At 40.0% G+C, this 15,227-nt stretch overlaps 2 protein-coding genes across 3 annotated transcripts in view; one reads left to right on the forward strand and one right to left on the reverse strand.

Moving 5' to 3' along the window:
- ptprea (protein tyrosine phosphatase receptor type Ea) overlaps positions 1-3,633 on the reverse strand; it is a 53,051-nt gene extending 49,418 nt beyond the window's left edge. For both annotated transcript variants that reach the window (XM_067575704.1, XM_067575703.1), the window contains exon 1: positions 3,528-3,633. The gene's annotated coding sequence lies outside the window, so the exon portion shown is untranslated. The remainder of the gene's footprint in view (positions 1-3,527) is intronic.
- A 1,525-nt stretch (positions 3,634-5,158) lies between these two features.
- Positions 5,159-7,208, forward strand: LOC137171871 (clarin-3). The gene is made up of 3 exons (XM_067576057.1): positions 5,159-5,505; positions 6,090-6,275; positions 6,443-7,208. The coding sequence occupies exons 1-3, from the start codon at positions 5,274-5,276 to the stop codon at positions 6,718-6,720; spliced, it is 696 nt and encodes a 231-aa protein (XP_067432158.1). The 5' UTR covers positions 5,159-5,273; the 3' UTR covers positions 6,721-7,208.
- The last annotated feature ends 8,019 nt before the right edge of the window (positions 7,209-15,227 follow it).

Raw genomic sequence — 15,227 nt, forward strand, 5'->3', positions numbered from 1 at the left:
AACAAACACAAATCTCCACAGCTTCAGTTTGTACTTATCTCAATCACAAGCCAGCAGCAACGGCAACAGCAACAGCAGAGTGTGAATGCTTGTAACGCAGATCATCAGATGGAGAGGGAGGGCTGCAGGTAGCGGTTTGCACAGCTGCAGACTGTCCTCGCAGCAGCCACTGTGTTTTAATAGGGCCTCCTATGATGGAGACTCACCCTCCCTGTGTCACTGAAGTCCTACCTCACTATGAGCATACGGGGCTTTCCAGTTCCTACCAAAGTCCTCCAGGCAGGAAGCAAAACACCACTCACATGCTCTGTTTCTAATTTCTCTGGTTTTGCTGTAGTTGCTGTTGATCTGGGACTGTTTTCAATCACAGTTCATACTTTTATTCTAACGCAATGTCACATCTAAGCTGTACAACTACCCCCGGTCATCACTATGGATTGGCCCACTCTATTTATTTATTTATTTTTATCTCCTCATTCTGCATGACTTGTAATATGCTTTATCATTACTAAATCATTTAAGCATGATGCCAAAATCCAAAGGCAGACTGCAGGGTTTGCATTCTGAAGCATTAGCCGCAAGCACAAACAAGCCTACGGTTGCAACACACTGCAGTCTAATGTGTTTTAGCAAGCCTCCACTAAGGCAAGCAGAAAAATAACAGGTGGGATACAAATGCTGTTTATATCAAAAGGAAGATTTTACTATGACAACTCCCATGCCTAATTCATGAGCCTTTCTTACAGGCTTGCTACTACCGTTTCTCCCGGCAAATATCTGACAAGTTCTAGGTCAGACCAGGCTTGCTCCTAATTGTCGAGACTTTATTCCAATTAGTTCCTTCTCCGCCTATTTGAGGAAAAAGCAGAGTGTAGTTAATGTGGTTGCAGCCTCAGAGGGAGCACCACACAGCATGTAGTCTTCCTGTGGTAGCTCAAAGTTAGTGTTTCCAACACTTTAGAGAGAGGTTGCAGATAGAGGGTGGGCGAGCTGCAGGGATTAACTATGTGCTGGTAATTTGAGGTTTATACCCAGCAAGCTGTTAGAAACTCCAGGTATGCACAATTCATTTCTCTCCTCCTCACTATGGGTTTCATTAATCACCACATCCGTTGGTTTCGCACAGCACACCCACACTCAAATAACACGCACCTCACAAGCATTCCAATATGGCATTTTACAGTTCTAACTATAGCCGAAAAACTAGAAAAGAACATCTTGGCAGTTTATTAAACAGCAATTAAATGTAGGTTGGAAATAGCTACTGCACCATTTTATTAAGAGAATTAGCCACTTGTACAAACAGCCTCCCTTCTGACCCTTATTTCTTCGATAAATTAGTTTTCCCATTGAAATACATCATTGTACGTAATATATTCAGTTAATATTCTCACTCCTGAGACTTCCCAAAAAAAGTAGCAAACCAGAGGAAGGCCGGTCTACACAAGTGTAGCTCAAGTTGATTATGACTGAGATCAAAATTATGCGGTCAGTTCAGGTTTCTTTTGTTTCCAGCAAGTACGAACTACCCTGAGGGAACAGAATTTAACTGGAATCACCGAGATGAAAGCCAAATCCATCTGCCAACAAGACTCAGCAGTCAAATGTTATTTCTTCCGGCATCCTTACACAATCTCATTTGTCGAGGCAAGCACTGACTATTTGTTTATTTCATTGCATCCTCATTAGCTTCTTCGACAGCAAATTCCAGTCTTCACGGAGTCCTCGCAGTACAACTGAAATGGAATTCATGACGAAATACCACAGAGACAGTCAGAGCAGACTGTCGACGCACATAAAAGAAAAAAAAAAAGGAGAAGGTAAAGAAAGTTAAAATCGAGGTGAAGGATACATCATGTGGCTGCAATGTGAATATGAAAGTAAAAGACTGGTTTAAATGAAGTCAGACATGATGAAACAGGAAAATACAGCAATAGGGAGATGTGCAATTGATGGTTGATTGTCTTCTAAAGTCAAGTAGCTGAGTCCATTAAATACAAGCACCATGTATCTCTGTGTTTCAAGAGGTTGATCTTGGGTTCAGGAAGAGACAGCTGACCTCTGTTCACTCGGCAGGTTTGACCCGATTATTCAAGTTCAACTGAAGAGAAGTCGCATTTTTCATGAATGCGGCATTTTTAATGTAATGAAACATAATTGATCGTTATTTAGAAAAAAACTAGAGATCATAGCCCATTTTTGTGATCATGGTACTGTGGAAGGCTGATCTAGCGGTCCAATTATTTAAGATCCTTTTTGTCAGCAGTACTGAAGATGAGATGAGACCAGTAATGAATCGATGACTTATTTCTTATTGTCAAGAGTGACTCAATTTCAACAATCGACATTCAAAATATGCCCTCTTTTCTAATTTGTCACATGACTTATTAGAAGGTTTATCAGGGTCTCTTAGACATTAATTCATTTAACTGCCTGTCCAGCCTTGGTGCCAGACAACCCGAAATACAGTAACAGCACATCCTAAAATCCTGAAAGAACCAAGCTTTAAAAAAAAACCCAAAACATGACAACAGAAGTAAAATTCTTTGATTACAAATCTTCTATTTCAGAATTATGTCTAAATTGAGGTCTTTTTAGGCTGTCATAGTTCTTTCCCTTGTTAATGGGCAGTGAAGCACCACTTCAATGATGTCTTGGTTCATTTAACTTTTCATTTCCATGGTCTGATTAGACAAATGTCAGACTTGACAAAAGGTCTCAAGTGTAGCGGTTAATCTCCCCTTCCCTTTACTCAGCACCCTGCTGAAGAAAATCTGCTCCAGGGATGCTGATCTGTCCCTGACCCTGACCCCTGACCTCCCTGAGGAGAGACTTTCCCTATGGGGTTTAATATTATGTCCAGTGATTATGACAAAATTAGATTTTCTCTTTTTTTTGCAGCCAACATTAAACAAGAGCCAAATATCAAGACATAACTCAAAAACCTGGAGAAGAGTCCTCCTCATAAAGTAACAAGTCTTAGCAGCTCCATCCACGATTTCTTAAGTACCAATATAGCCTCTTTACGGACATGTTGAAACTGGCTTAACTGCAGCCCACATAGAGAAGCAGTCAACAAGCGAATATGAAGAAAAGAATGATTCTTGATTGTGATGAATGCCAAAGATAAACTGAATAGATAAGCGAGGAAAAAAATAAAGACCAAGAGGGGAGATCAGGACAAAACTCCATACGCTTGTACCATTAACCCACATTGACGCACCGGGTTGACTGCAGGTTGTCAAACGGAGAGCTCCCAGAATTGAACCATATGTACGGTAAACACGGCGAGTTTAACAAGGAATGTATTCACTGCCTCATTAAAGCTGAATTCCCTCCAGAAATTAGCGTTTCAGTGAAGCGGTACATGTGGAATTTCACCGTGCGCTGCTGTGCGTAACGGACAGGTATCACGGCGTTGTGTTTGAATGTAAAAAAAGGACTGAAAAACAGACATTTTCCAATCGCCAAATAAGTGTCAAGAGGCAAAAGACGACTAGGTGAAATTAAGTGATCTTAACACTCACCTTGATGGCCTAAACACGTAGTCCTGAGCGCAGATTGTCTTGGAAAAGGCGAGGCGATGCTTCAGCGTTGCCGCCTGTCACTGGGAAGGAGGAGTTTGTGTTTACTCCAACATAACAGAACTGGCTGTCAGTGACCAAACGGATCCTCTGTCTGTTTGGCGAAGAAAGGGAGCCACAGTCTGGCCACACACTTTATTACAACATGTGTCAGTCATTATGAAGCCACGAGGATCTCCAGTTTGTGCCAAAGTGTGTTTAGAAATGGTTCGGTTTTATCATAATTTTATGTCATTCATGTTGGAATAAAACTTTGGGTTCTTATTGGACAAAAACCTAATTGATAATTGTGATTTTAATGGGTTAGCGTGTTCTTATAATGAGTTTGGGATTTAATAACTTCTATATAAGAGGATTTTTTAGGGAAAATAATGTGCAGGAGAGAAAAAAAAAGCCCCCAAAGTGCTTATTTATGACCTAAACCTAAATAATATAAAATATTATTCACAATCTCAAAGGTTGTGAGATTATAATATATATGCAAAACAAAGGCTTAATTGTGTTTTACCATGTTCTTCAGGACTTTCAGGGAAATTGTTTCATAGTTTAAGACCTCAATCTTATTTCAAATTTACCTTTACAATGTAATATAGCATCATAAAAATGTGTTGCAATGAATATAATAATAATAATAATAATAATCTGTATTATAACCATAATAATAAAAATATTATATTTGTTGCTGAATTTAAATAAAAACTTTTAAGCTTTTAGCTCAATTTAATTGCACCCAGAGGTATTTAAAGATTGTACAAAAGCATAAACAGATCTTGATCATCGTCATGTCTCACCTGCTTTATCAGGAGCTCCTGAAGCTTTACAGCTCCATTTATGATGAAAAAATAGTGTTCTCATCAAGTCTTGTTCTGTTAAGCTGTAAAGAATTTTGTGCCATAAATCAATCTCACTTTTCTCTGTTATGCTCTTATTGATTTATGGTGCATGATTATCGTTAGTAGCATTTGTCAAACCACGTGTTTGTGTCATTCTTGAAACATATCGTCATGTCTTTATGTGAAATCACTGAAATGAAGTCAGAGTAGTTGTGTGAACATCCACATCTACCCTTCCGAGCTCTCTTTAATTTTATCAGTGATATTTCAAACAACTGCAGGTCTTCCTTAAGGCAAAAAAAATGTCTGTATGTCATTTTTGTGAGATGATACCAATCCCAATCATGGCTTTAGTGTTCCATTGACGATACATGTGTGATCAGAGGGAGAGGTACATGTAAATAATTAATCTGTATCATGTTTTATGGTCCCACAATTACAAGGACAGGACTTTGATTCCAAAGCTGTGAACAGCTACAAGACACATGCAGACAAAGGGAACTACATTTATAAAGTGTGTCTTTTTAAAAAATGACTTTATTTAGATGGATTCAGCTCACACCACAACACAGATATGATTTCTTGTTGTGGTACAGCTAATTATCATATTTAAACTGTTGAGGAAACTAGTGTCATTACCATGACAACCAGTTATGTCTTCTCCTCTCTAACCAAAGGTCACAGTCATAATCAAGTAATTTTATGACCAGCAGTCCACGTTTCACTCCACCCTTGAAGGTAACTCATACACAGAATCTTAAGAGGACCACAGGGTCCTAAACTGCTTCTGAGACGTCGTCAACACTTTGGAGAAGAGACACTGGTATTTAGATTTAACAACAGGAATATAGCAAAAATGCCTTCCACTAAGAAGACTTTATTTTTCATGTCCAGTGCACTGGTTTCGGCCATATCAGTTGGGCTACTGGGGTTTAGCATGTCAACACAATGGGTTACAATGACCATGGAGTGCGCAAGAAGTGAAAGCGGCTTCTTCAATGGAACTGCTGAGATCAGGTTGGATCTTTTTGATGGAAATTTGGACAGAGCCTTTTGTCCTTCATTTGGAGCTGATGATGATTTCCAAGGTAACTTGAAAGGGCCAGTTCATCCAAATTAACAGACAACTTATTGCCTTAATGTACCTCCTTACTACCTTACTGTAACTATGCTGATGTAGATGTTTTGGTTTTTATTTTTTTGAAGATATCATCTCTGAGGTGCCTCCACCAAATGGCACTGACAATTTTGATTTAAATAATTCAACAGCAGTATGTTTTCCAGAGTCAGTGTCCCTGTTAATCTTGATAATCTACATACACACCAGCAGCAGTTTTTGTATAGGGCACAACTTCTTCTGCTGAAGGTAGCGCCAGTGAAAACTATTCACAAAGAAGTCTCAACCCGAGTTAAATGAAGGAATATGGTGGTTTCTGCCTCTCTTGCTGTTATGGTTGTTTTCTGGGGTTGTGTGTTTTGGAGGGTTTTTACTGTGTACATTCACAATATTGCACATTATCACTAGACTATCACAAAGCTAACGCCTTCTCACACAGGTTCACATTTTCAGGCAGCCACCAGACTATAATATAGTGTAATGCAAGCAAGTTGTACTGAACTATATAACCATAATGTTCTCATACTCTCTCTCTCTCTGTCTGTGTATGTGTAGTGTTTCCTCAGCTGATAGAAACAGGAACTGTCCCTCTAGTCCTACATGCTTTGGTTGTGTGCCTGCTGTGCCTGTGTCTGCTGTTTTCTGCCGGCAGCATCCTTATCTCCCTCTACAACAGCGTCAGTAACCCTTATGAAACCTACATGGGGCCTATTGGCATCTACACCTCCAGCTCAATCAGCAGTAAGTGACACAAATGTTAGAGCACTAAGCATCTGGGGGAAATAAAAGAAACATATATTTGCACTTGCAATGATGAAAATCACCGCTGTATACATTTAAGTGGTGGTTGGGGTATAATTTTATGCCAGTCTTTCATTTGTAACAGCACTATACTCTTTCTCCTGCAGCATGTTTGTCTGTTCTGGTCCTCATCATATATGTGCTGAACGTCAACGTGACCAGCATGGCAGAGGATTTGGTGGGGAAGTTCACCGAGGACACTCCAGTGGACCTGAGGAACAAGACTACAGAGATGAGCGTCGGATACTACCTGGTCATCCCTTACACAGTGCTCTCTCTACTCGCCCTCGTCTTAATCTACATGTATGACCATGCAGCCTACACACAGAGGAAAGAACAGCAGAGGCCTACTGAAGATGCACCCAAGGAGATAATGATGTATTAGTGGCAATGGAGTCAGTTTTCAGTGACTCTGACAAATTGCTCATCAAGACTTCCTGGAGTAACTTAGTGCAATGGGAAATTACAGAAAGAGATTGTAGGTATGTACTGTAAAATATGAATGTACAGCTTGTTCAATGTACAGAGAGCGGGAATAGATTTGTAGCATTCAGTGCTGACATGTACTAAACGCAACATGTCAGTAGATGTATTTAATGTCATCACATCATGAGCATCACATTATAATCTCAGTGTTTTCATCTGATTTCATACCCAGCTATCACATTAAAAATCTTAATAGTTTTTTTGTAGAATGATTGAATAGTTGCTTGTTTAAAAATTTATTTTTCATATAGAAAAATCTTTATCTTCATCTTTAGTGTATCTTTAACTGCAAGACATCAATATGTGTTAGAAATGAACAGCTACACAAATAACTCAATGGCCTTTTTTGTGTGTTTTCTGTGAATAATAAACAGATGAGATAGGTTGGATCTTCTTTTTATTTCAGAGGATGGATTCCTCCAAATTACAGTTTACCTATAGGCTATTTGTATTCTTGTCATTTAATGTTTCAGGGTTACTAAAAAAATAGAACACAGGCCAAGGAACAGGCACAAACCATATAATAATAGTTGATATATTTATGGGAAAAATCTAAAGCTGAAATTCATATAAAAGGAGAGAAAAAAGAAAAATCCAGGAAATCTGAAGTATTACCGGATGGGAAGTGACAAAGAGGATTGATTGATCTCTGCTGCCCTCTATCTCTGAGATGATGTAAATACAAAGAGATGTCTCAGTCCAAATTTCAAGTCCTATACCTGAGCAAGAGTAATCAGTCTTTCATCACTCCTTTTAGATTATTGGAAAAATAATTCGAGGGCTGGTAATTGTTGGTGTTTTTCTTTTTTCTTTTTTTTTTAATCATGGGATATTTCTGTCAAATGATCTTACTAAAGAAAGACAGAACACAAAGCTGTCCTTGATCTTATAATCTCCAAGAGGGAGCAGTGACACAGGACACACACGCTTGGATTCTCACAAGTGTTCCCACAACTGGAAAACTCCAGACGTGGGAATAACATAGACCGCATGGATTACTTTACTTACCTTCATCAATTCATGGCTCATGATAGAAGCAGTGCTTTGGTTGAGCCCTTTAAACTCCAGTGATGCATTGCATTTTGACTGTATCCACTTCCATGTGGGATCAGTTTGGAAAAGCTTCAATGAGAGACAAAGATTTATTACAGATCTGCTCAATCCCTTCAAAGGATTTAAAAAACAAGCAATGCAGACAAATAATGATCGAAACAAAGCATGCTGATTCTGTAGAAGCTGAGATCTCACTCAGAGCTGGCGTCTATTGTCTCCCGGATCTTTAGTCGTTCTCACAGCTGTGATTCACATGACTGTGTTGACATGAGAGCAGGGGCTCGAGGTGTCCTGTTACCGTTTCCCGTGTCCCATCACTCAGGGCCCAAGTCTGTTTGGACATGCCCTTTCCAGCACCTCTCAGCCCTGCAACGCCTTCTACCTGCCTTCAAAGCAACCACTCTTCCTTCAAGTCTCACACTTCAAGGGACCTGTGGAAGGATGCAGCAATCTGCTTTGTGCTTGTCAGCGTGAATATGTATTAAATTTCGGAGAATGCACGCTCTCGACAATGAATCAGAAGCAATTCAGGCCCAATAGAAAGTCTGTCAGTTGAGTAGGAAATCCACCACGCCTTCTGAGGTACAAGAGTATCATGCAAGTTGAACCTTCAGAGTCAAGTTGTATTCATTAGTCCAATAAATTTCAGTTTTTAGTCTATTAGAAGCATTGAATTACAGTGATCAAAATTGAATGTACTCATTTAGTTTCTAACCACCAAAGTTTTGCCAAAATTTCCACAATGTAGAATGACACATCCTGATGCAACCCTGCAGCTGTGACTGGGACCCAGTGTGATGCTGGGGCAGGTTGTGTTCTCCAGAGGAGGCCACGTTAAATCCGGCTTCGGTGCAAAATGGCCTGCTGTGAAACTGATAAGCTTTTCACAACACAGCACAGATCTGTCAGCCATTAGAGTCCCTCTTATTATATTTTTCACCCTCTGAAATTCGCCGCTGACCCATTCTGACCTCTGACAGAGCGCAGCTGAACTAAAAGACATGAAGGAACAAAACACTAAAACCTTTCCTCGACTTGCTTTCTCACACACACAATATTTCTTTCCAGTCAGTTTGCACATATATGCAGCACATATCTTTACTTTTCTCACTTGATTTCCCACGCCATGATAAGAAATAAAAGACTCTTTGTGGAAAGGAATAATGGCATTTGTTGGATCCCTTAATGCTTAACATCAACCTGTTTAACAGCTGCCAGAGGAGATATTTAACTATATCTATTACCGATCTCCTCCTGTGTGCGCTGAGGTGTGGAATAGCTGAATTGCTATTTTGAGAGATCCCTCTCGCCGTTTGCTGTGCAAACATCGATTGAATAAAATCAGAGATGGGCAGTAATCTCTTCCTCTCTGCATACTTTCTGTCTGTTTGCCTCGCCAGAATGGATAAACCTGGGATTATGCAGGAGCCCTGAGCCCTGACCACTCACTCTGTGTGATAGGATTAAAGCAAAAACTTTTGTACCTGTGAAACCTTATCCTCCCAGGTCCCGCATTACAGAGGCCTGTGAAACAGACACCTCCAGCTGCAGGGCAGGGGGGGCACACATTTGGCCACGTAGAGTCCATTTTGGTGGGGCACAGAGAGTTTGGGGGAAGGGGGTTTGGTCTCTCTCTCTACCTTCAGGAGTTAATTTCTCATGGACAACTGATAGGTGTATATATGTGGGGGGTCTATAACACTTGTTTTAACACTTTTGCAAACACCTCAAAAGGCTGCTTACCTATAAACAAATTGTTCCACCGCTATAAATGAAAAAAATAATAATGTGGCAATATACACAGGCCATAAGACAACAGAAACATTCAGAAGAGTTGAGCCTATCACCCTGAAAAGTCCAATCATGCCCCACAGGCTTTTTATTTGATGTCCTTATCACCACTGAGTGACCTTCTCCCTCCACATAGTGGCAGTAAGAAGGGTGTGTCTCTTAAGGCGTGTGTGTTTGTGCGTCCGTGTTGCATTTTTGTATGATGTAATGAACATTTATGGCAGTGCCACTGCCCTGTCTTGACATCACACCTTAGCAACGGTTGAGATTCAGACTTTTGTGCATATTTTAGTCTCTATGCTGTCTATTGTTTTTCAGGAAAACTTTTTATTGTTTTTTCACTCCATTCACACAGAATAGAACAAGCTATACGTTCATACAACTAACAGATAATTGCAAAACAATTGAAAGACATTTAAATGTCTAAATTTGACATTTATTCCTTTATATTGTGACCTTGTATTCAATACTTATCTTTTTTGCATGCTTTGCACAGTAAACATAGAAGGCAACTTAGCATTTCACTGCACATTGTGCTGGTATGATTGTATACAGTATATGACATTTGTATATGTATATGACAATTTGCATTTTCAACTTTACATTTCAAGAGGGAAGGTTTACCAGGAACAGTTATTGCAGGAGAATAACACCAAGTGACGAGCTGTACACTCGTGACATGCCCTCACACTCAACCTGACCATGTGATATTGGAAAGAAGGTAGGCAGGTTCCTTACTTATCTCTGTCATTAATCTTAATTTGTCACTGAGGGCTGAGGTGAAGGCGGAGGGAAGGAGAGGAGGAGGAGAAGGGCTAAAAGGTAATTGCACCCCTGCTGCTCCATTATGGTGTCATTCCTCTGTTAACATAAGATAAGATCTTCTCCAAATCACCTGAAGCCAATTCTCCACTTTACCTGGCTGGGACAGAGAGACAGAGGAAAAGAAAGAGAGGGTATCTAGCCTGGTCTCACAAGTATGATGGAGACAAACTGAACTCATCAATCTGTTCAGAATCTTACTGACCAATCTGTCTGTGTGGTAAAAAAAATCAACATCTGATGCCGTATGACAGTTTACAGCCAGAGTGATGGATGGAGGGAGGGCCGAGCACTTTCTCTGCCCCATGCCGCTTGACACCATTGTTGATTAATGTGCCCCTGATTGGCAGGTGTGATAGATATCAGTGGGTGCAACACGTAGGGACACACAGTTAACCTACTGACACAGCACACTGTTCAACTGAATTGGTACCATTTGACCCGTATACAGAAACAAACAGTTAACATCAACATCAGTAAATCTTAGAAAGCTGTAGGAAAGAAACTCTGCAGGGAATTTAATAGATTTGTCTGTTGTATATTAATTTAAATCCATATATTTCATACAGGTCGTCCATAAAAGAAAATGATAAAAGACAAAGAGGGAAAAAAGATAAGATAAAAGAGAGAGTGTTTGAAAAATGATATTTACAGGTCCTTTTGGAAGAGAAAAATGTTTTCATGAATATGCAGACACGTTTGTGTCATTAGAGTTATGCTGGGATGATCTTGAGCTATTGAACTTCTTTCTTATCTTTCATTGAACTGTTTGTGAATCATTTCTGTCTAAATAGGACGCCTAAAAGATGAATCTTTTCCTTGTTTTAACTGAAATGCCGACATTGCTTATCCTCCAGCACACATAAACAAACTTTTACTGTGATTTCCTGCAGAGAAATTATCTTCAACATTTTTAAAATGGTTTTGAACTTTGTAGATAATAAATATACTTAAATAATCATGTCATGCTTTGATTGGTTTAGGTGTTTCTTTCTACGGTGTATAACAAATGTGTGAATGGGAAAAAGAAAAACGTAGTACATACAATTCAATTTTTGCCCTTTCAGTTAAAAGTATAGGCTGTTGCAGAGAACATATCTAACCTTGAAGACACTTCAACACTCCAAAATGATTTATTGAAAATAGTTTTAGACATGGACACTTCGGTCTTGGAGCAGATCTTATGTGTGTGATCTTCAGCAAGGCATCTGAGCCTGCCCAAGTGTACGAGCAAATGGCTGTTAAACCACCTGTTCAAGCTCTATACCTGCTTGCAGTTCTTGTTTTTTATAGTTTTTAATTGATTATCAAACCCACAAGATTTTTATTTTTATTTTATCATGATCAAAAACATCTACTTGATTTTTAAAATCAAAATCAAAATAAATTTCTTTGCTTTGCACAAGGTGGCAGCATTCAATAACCGAATCAAACAAATCCCCATCTGAAACTGGTAGTACAGCAATAACTGCAGTTATTGTCTAAGTCATATAAGCTTATAATATAACATCAACAACATAAAATCACACTCACAGCTTAATAACCTGCTCATTTAATTATTCTTTTTTATGTGTGAGTTTGTAGGTCTTAGATGTTTTTTCAGGGTCATCTGTGTCTGCATGAGATAAAAAGCTCCTGTGTGAAGGAGGAGCTCAGACTGTCACTGGAGCGGGACACAAATCCATAGATCACAGACACTCGACTGTAACTGAGACACTCAGTCACAGACTGCAAGCTGTTCTCCAATCCATATGGCCATAAAACTACAGAGATTCCAGCAGTCTGCACCCATGGACAGCATATATAAATTCTAGTCTGCCTTCTGCAGTATTTCCTTGTCTGGAAAAAAAACTTTTCTGGGCGAAGAAGTTACACTAAGCAAGAATGTAAATGTTAAGATAAATATGATAAATTGTGGCAATGTGAAGGTTAAACAATGTTTTCTTGCATTTCTATGTTCCATTAATACTGTGCAGTGAAACGTCATGTCTCATAAAAGCTCTCAACGCTGCATGTCATCAGCTCCTGTCAAGGCTCTCAGAGCATCTGACGGCACTGAGTGTCTTTTACAGAAGCCAGATGGAGAGAGGTGCTGGAATAAAGTGCATCAAGTGCCCCCTGTTGAGCTTTATGAACGGATTAAAGGATTTGCAAAGCTCTGTCATAAGGCCGTCAATCATTGTCACACCCGCGTGAAATTTACAACGCTGACCGCAGAAAAAGCCTTGAGGCTGTTGTCATAAAGAGTATAACTTCATCTGTCAAGTCATTCATCTCAAGATCAACACCTTGAGCAATGGAAAATAAAAAAGAGATTGGAACCATGACACAAGACACTACAAATTACCACAGCATCTCAATACTTGAAGTTTACCTTTAGGAATGCTGCTGCAATTCAATACTTCTACACCTCTATTCCATTCATCACCAAGTTTTCCACCTCTCCCCTGAGCTGTGTCGCTGTGGCATTTCATCCTGCAATGCAAAGTCTTGAAAGCTGCAATCACCTGTCTGTCCTTTTAATAAAACAGAGGTTCTTTGAATGGAGCTGAATTTGATAGCGGCTTTCTAAATCCTGCATAAGAAACAATGCAGCCTCTCTACAGGAGATGATGTTCAGTGTCATTTACCATCTATGTGGAGACACGGTGTCTGACTGCTGGAGGGATCGGAAGTGCTTGAGGCCTGTTTGCATGTGTATGAAACAATTTGTCAGACTGTATAGCCAGCTGACCCCAAGCCTGACCTCCTTCCATTAAAAGATGCTTTATTACAACTTAGGTCTTACTTTTGTAGTTTTGGTATTATTTTCTGTTGGTTATGACAACACTGTAATAGCTTAGATTTGGGAACATTGTGACATCACAGCAAAGTTCGATGGGGCAAGAAACACAATTACAAGACAATTTAGCCACCTTATTTTTAACTGTAAGTGAGCACATCTGAAATGTTGGTTATAATCCCTCATTGCACAGGATAAGTTTGGCTAACTTGGCGATTTGTTGAAAACCTTTTTCTGAGTCCATGTGTTTCTCTCCCTGACTTACTTTTCTGTAAAGGGATGTTGCAGCATTCCCACTTTGTCATTACAATATTATCAGTATTGATAGAAATGATGGACAAAGCTACAAAAATATGACCTAGTTTGTAATAAACTACATCCTGTAAAAAGCCATGACAAAGAAAATACGCTAAAAAAGATAGAAAAGCAGTAATGGTAAAGATAACAACCCCAGTCCTGTCTTCACCCTGTGTGTCATCTCATCACCTCCTGGTTGGGTGTCAACGACGAGAGGAAGAGGAGAGAGGGGAGCGGCTGGAAGGAGATGGATGGGGGGTGGGTGAAGGGATCACCTTGCCAAATCCGCTGTGAAGACCTCTGCTCAGTGCACTTAGCGTAGCGGCTGGAGCCAACACGTAGCAGAGTGTAGGTCTCCCTGAGGCGACACTCAGGCCCCGGCCTCCTTGCCATTGTCATCTGTCCGTCTCTCAGCCTCTCCATCCAGCAATCTGCCTGAAGGAAACTTACTTCCTCCCTCCGCATTCTTCCTCCCACCATTACCCCCAGGAGGAGCAGGGGAAGTTGTGCTGAAGGGGACTCCCAGGCAGGGTCAGGAGAGTATCGATGTCGGAGCCTAAATGTTGGGGTCTTGCCACTAATTAGATCATCTATCAAGCACAATAAGCCATAAAGAAGAGAAATCATCTTACATATGTCCTTTGAATAAAGTTTGACAGAGGATGTGTATGGTTTGAGCTACTGGATCTATGACAGTGATTAGAGGGTGATAAGATGCTAGCACACCTCACTGAGTGGAATGGCAAATATGTCATCATCCTGAGACAGGGTCTAGCCAGGCCGTTTCAATGAGTGCACCCATGTCAGGGTGATGTATGGACGCAGTAACACAACCTCTGAGAAGACATAGGGGGGAAATGCTGCACTGCCAACCAGCCTCTCAGATCCTGAGCAGAAGAATAGGGGCTGCATGTAAACATTTGAGAAGTGTCACTCATTTCTCCTCTGGTGATTTATAACAAAACTTGACATTCTGCTTGTCAGCAGCCATGTATAGAAAAAAATATGACTTAAAGCTCCAGCAGAGGTGCAGATTTATTTGAGCTTTTAGATACATTTATAGTTCACAGTGAGGAAGATAGACATCAGATAGTTCAAACCAGAGGTCAGCGACTGTGCTTTTAACACTATGGATTACACCTTCAGAGGTTTGTCCGACAAAACTCTGCCCTTTGGCTGGTTATACATTTGTGAAGCCCACAGAAAGCCTGTCCCAAGTCTCTTAATGGAAATGGCTTGGGAACTCATTTGTGAGGAACAGTGAGAAAAACACTAAGTCTTGGAGGAATTTCTTCCCCTGGGGATCCCTAAGTGATGTCCATCTCCCCTCAGCTGAAACTGGAGATCATGACTGACACTTTGAGTTGTCTCACTCAGGATCTTTTCAGCAATCTATTTATTAGAATCCAGTATGTTTAAAGGGTTGGTTCACTCATGTTCCATGCAGATATTTTCAGATTTATTTAAAGGAGATTTGAAATATCTGACAATGAAAGTTCTGAATTCAGTTGAATTTGTGGTGCTCAAAGCGCTGAATAAATGTATTTAAAAAAATATTAAATAGCAACGTCCATATGCAGAAAAAGAGGATTTGTCACTGCAGAACACACAGCCAAGTTTTTTAAGGCTTTTATAGAGATTCTTTTGGGGGTAGAAGGTAG

Source organism: Thunnus thynnus, chromosome 20 (assembly GCF_963924715.1).
Source record: "Thunnus thynnus chromosome 20, fThuThy2.1, whole genome shotgun sequence".
Taxonomy (NCBI): Eukaryota; Metazoa; Chordata; class Actinopteri; order Scombriformes; family Scombridae; genus Thunnus; species Thunnus thynnus.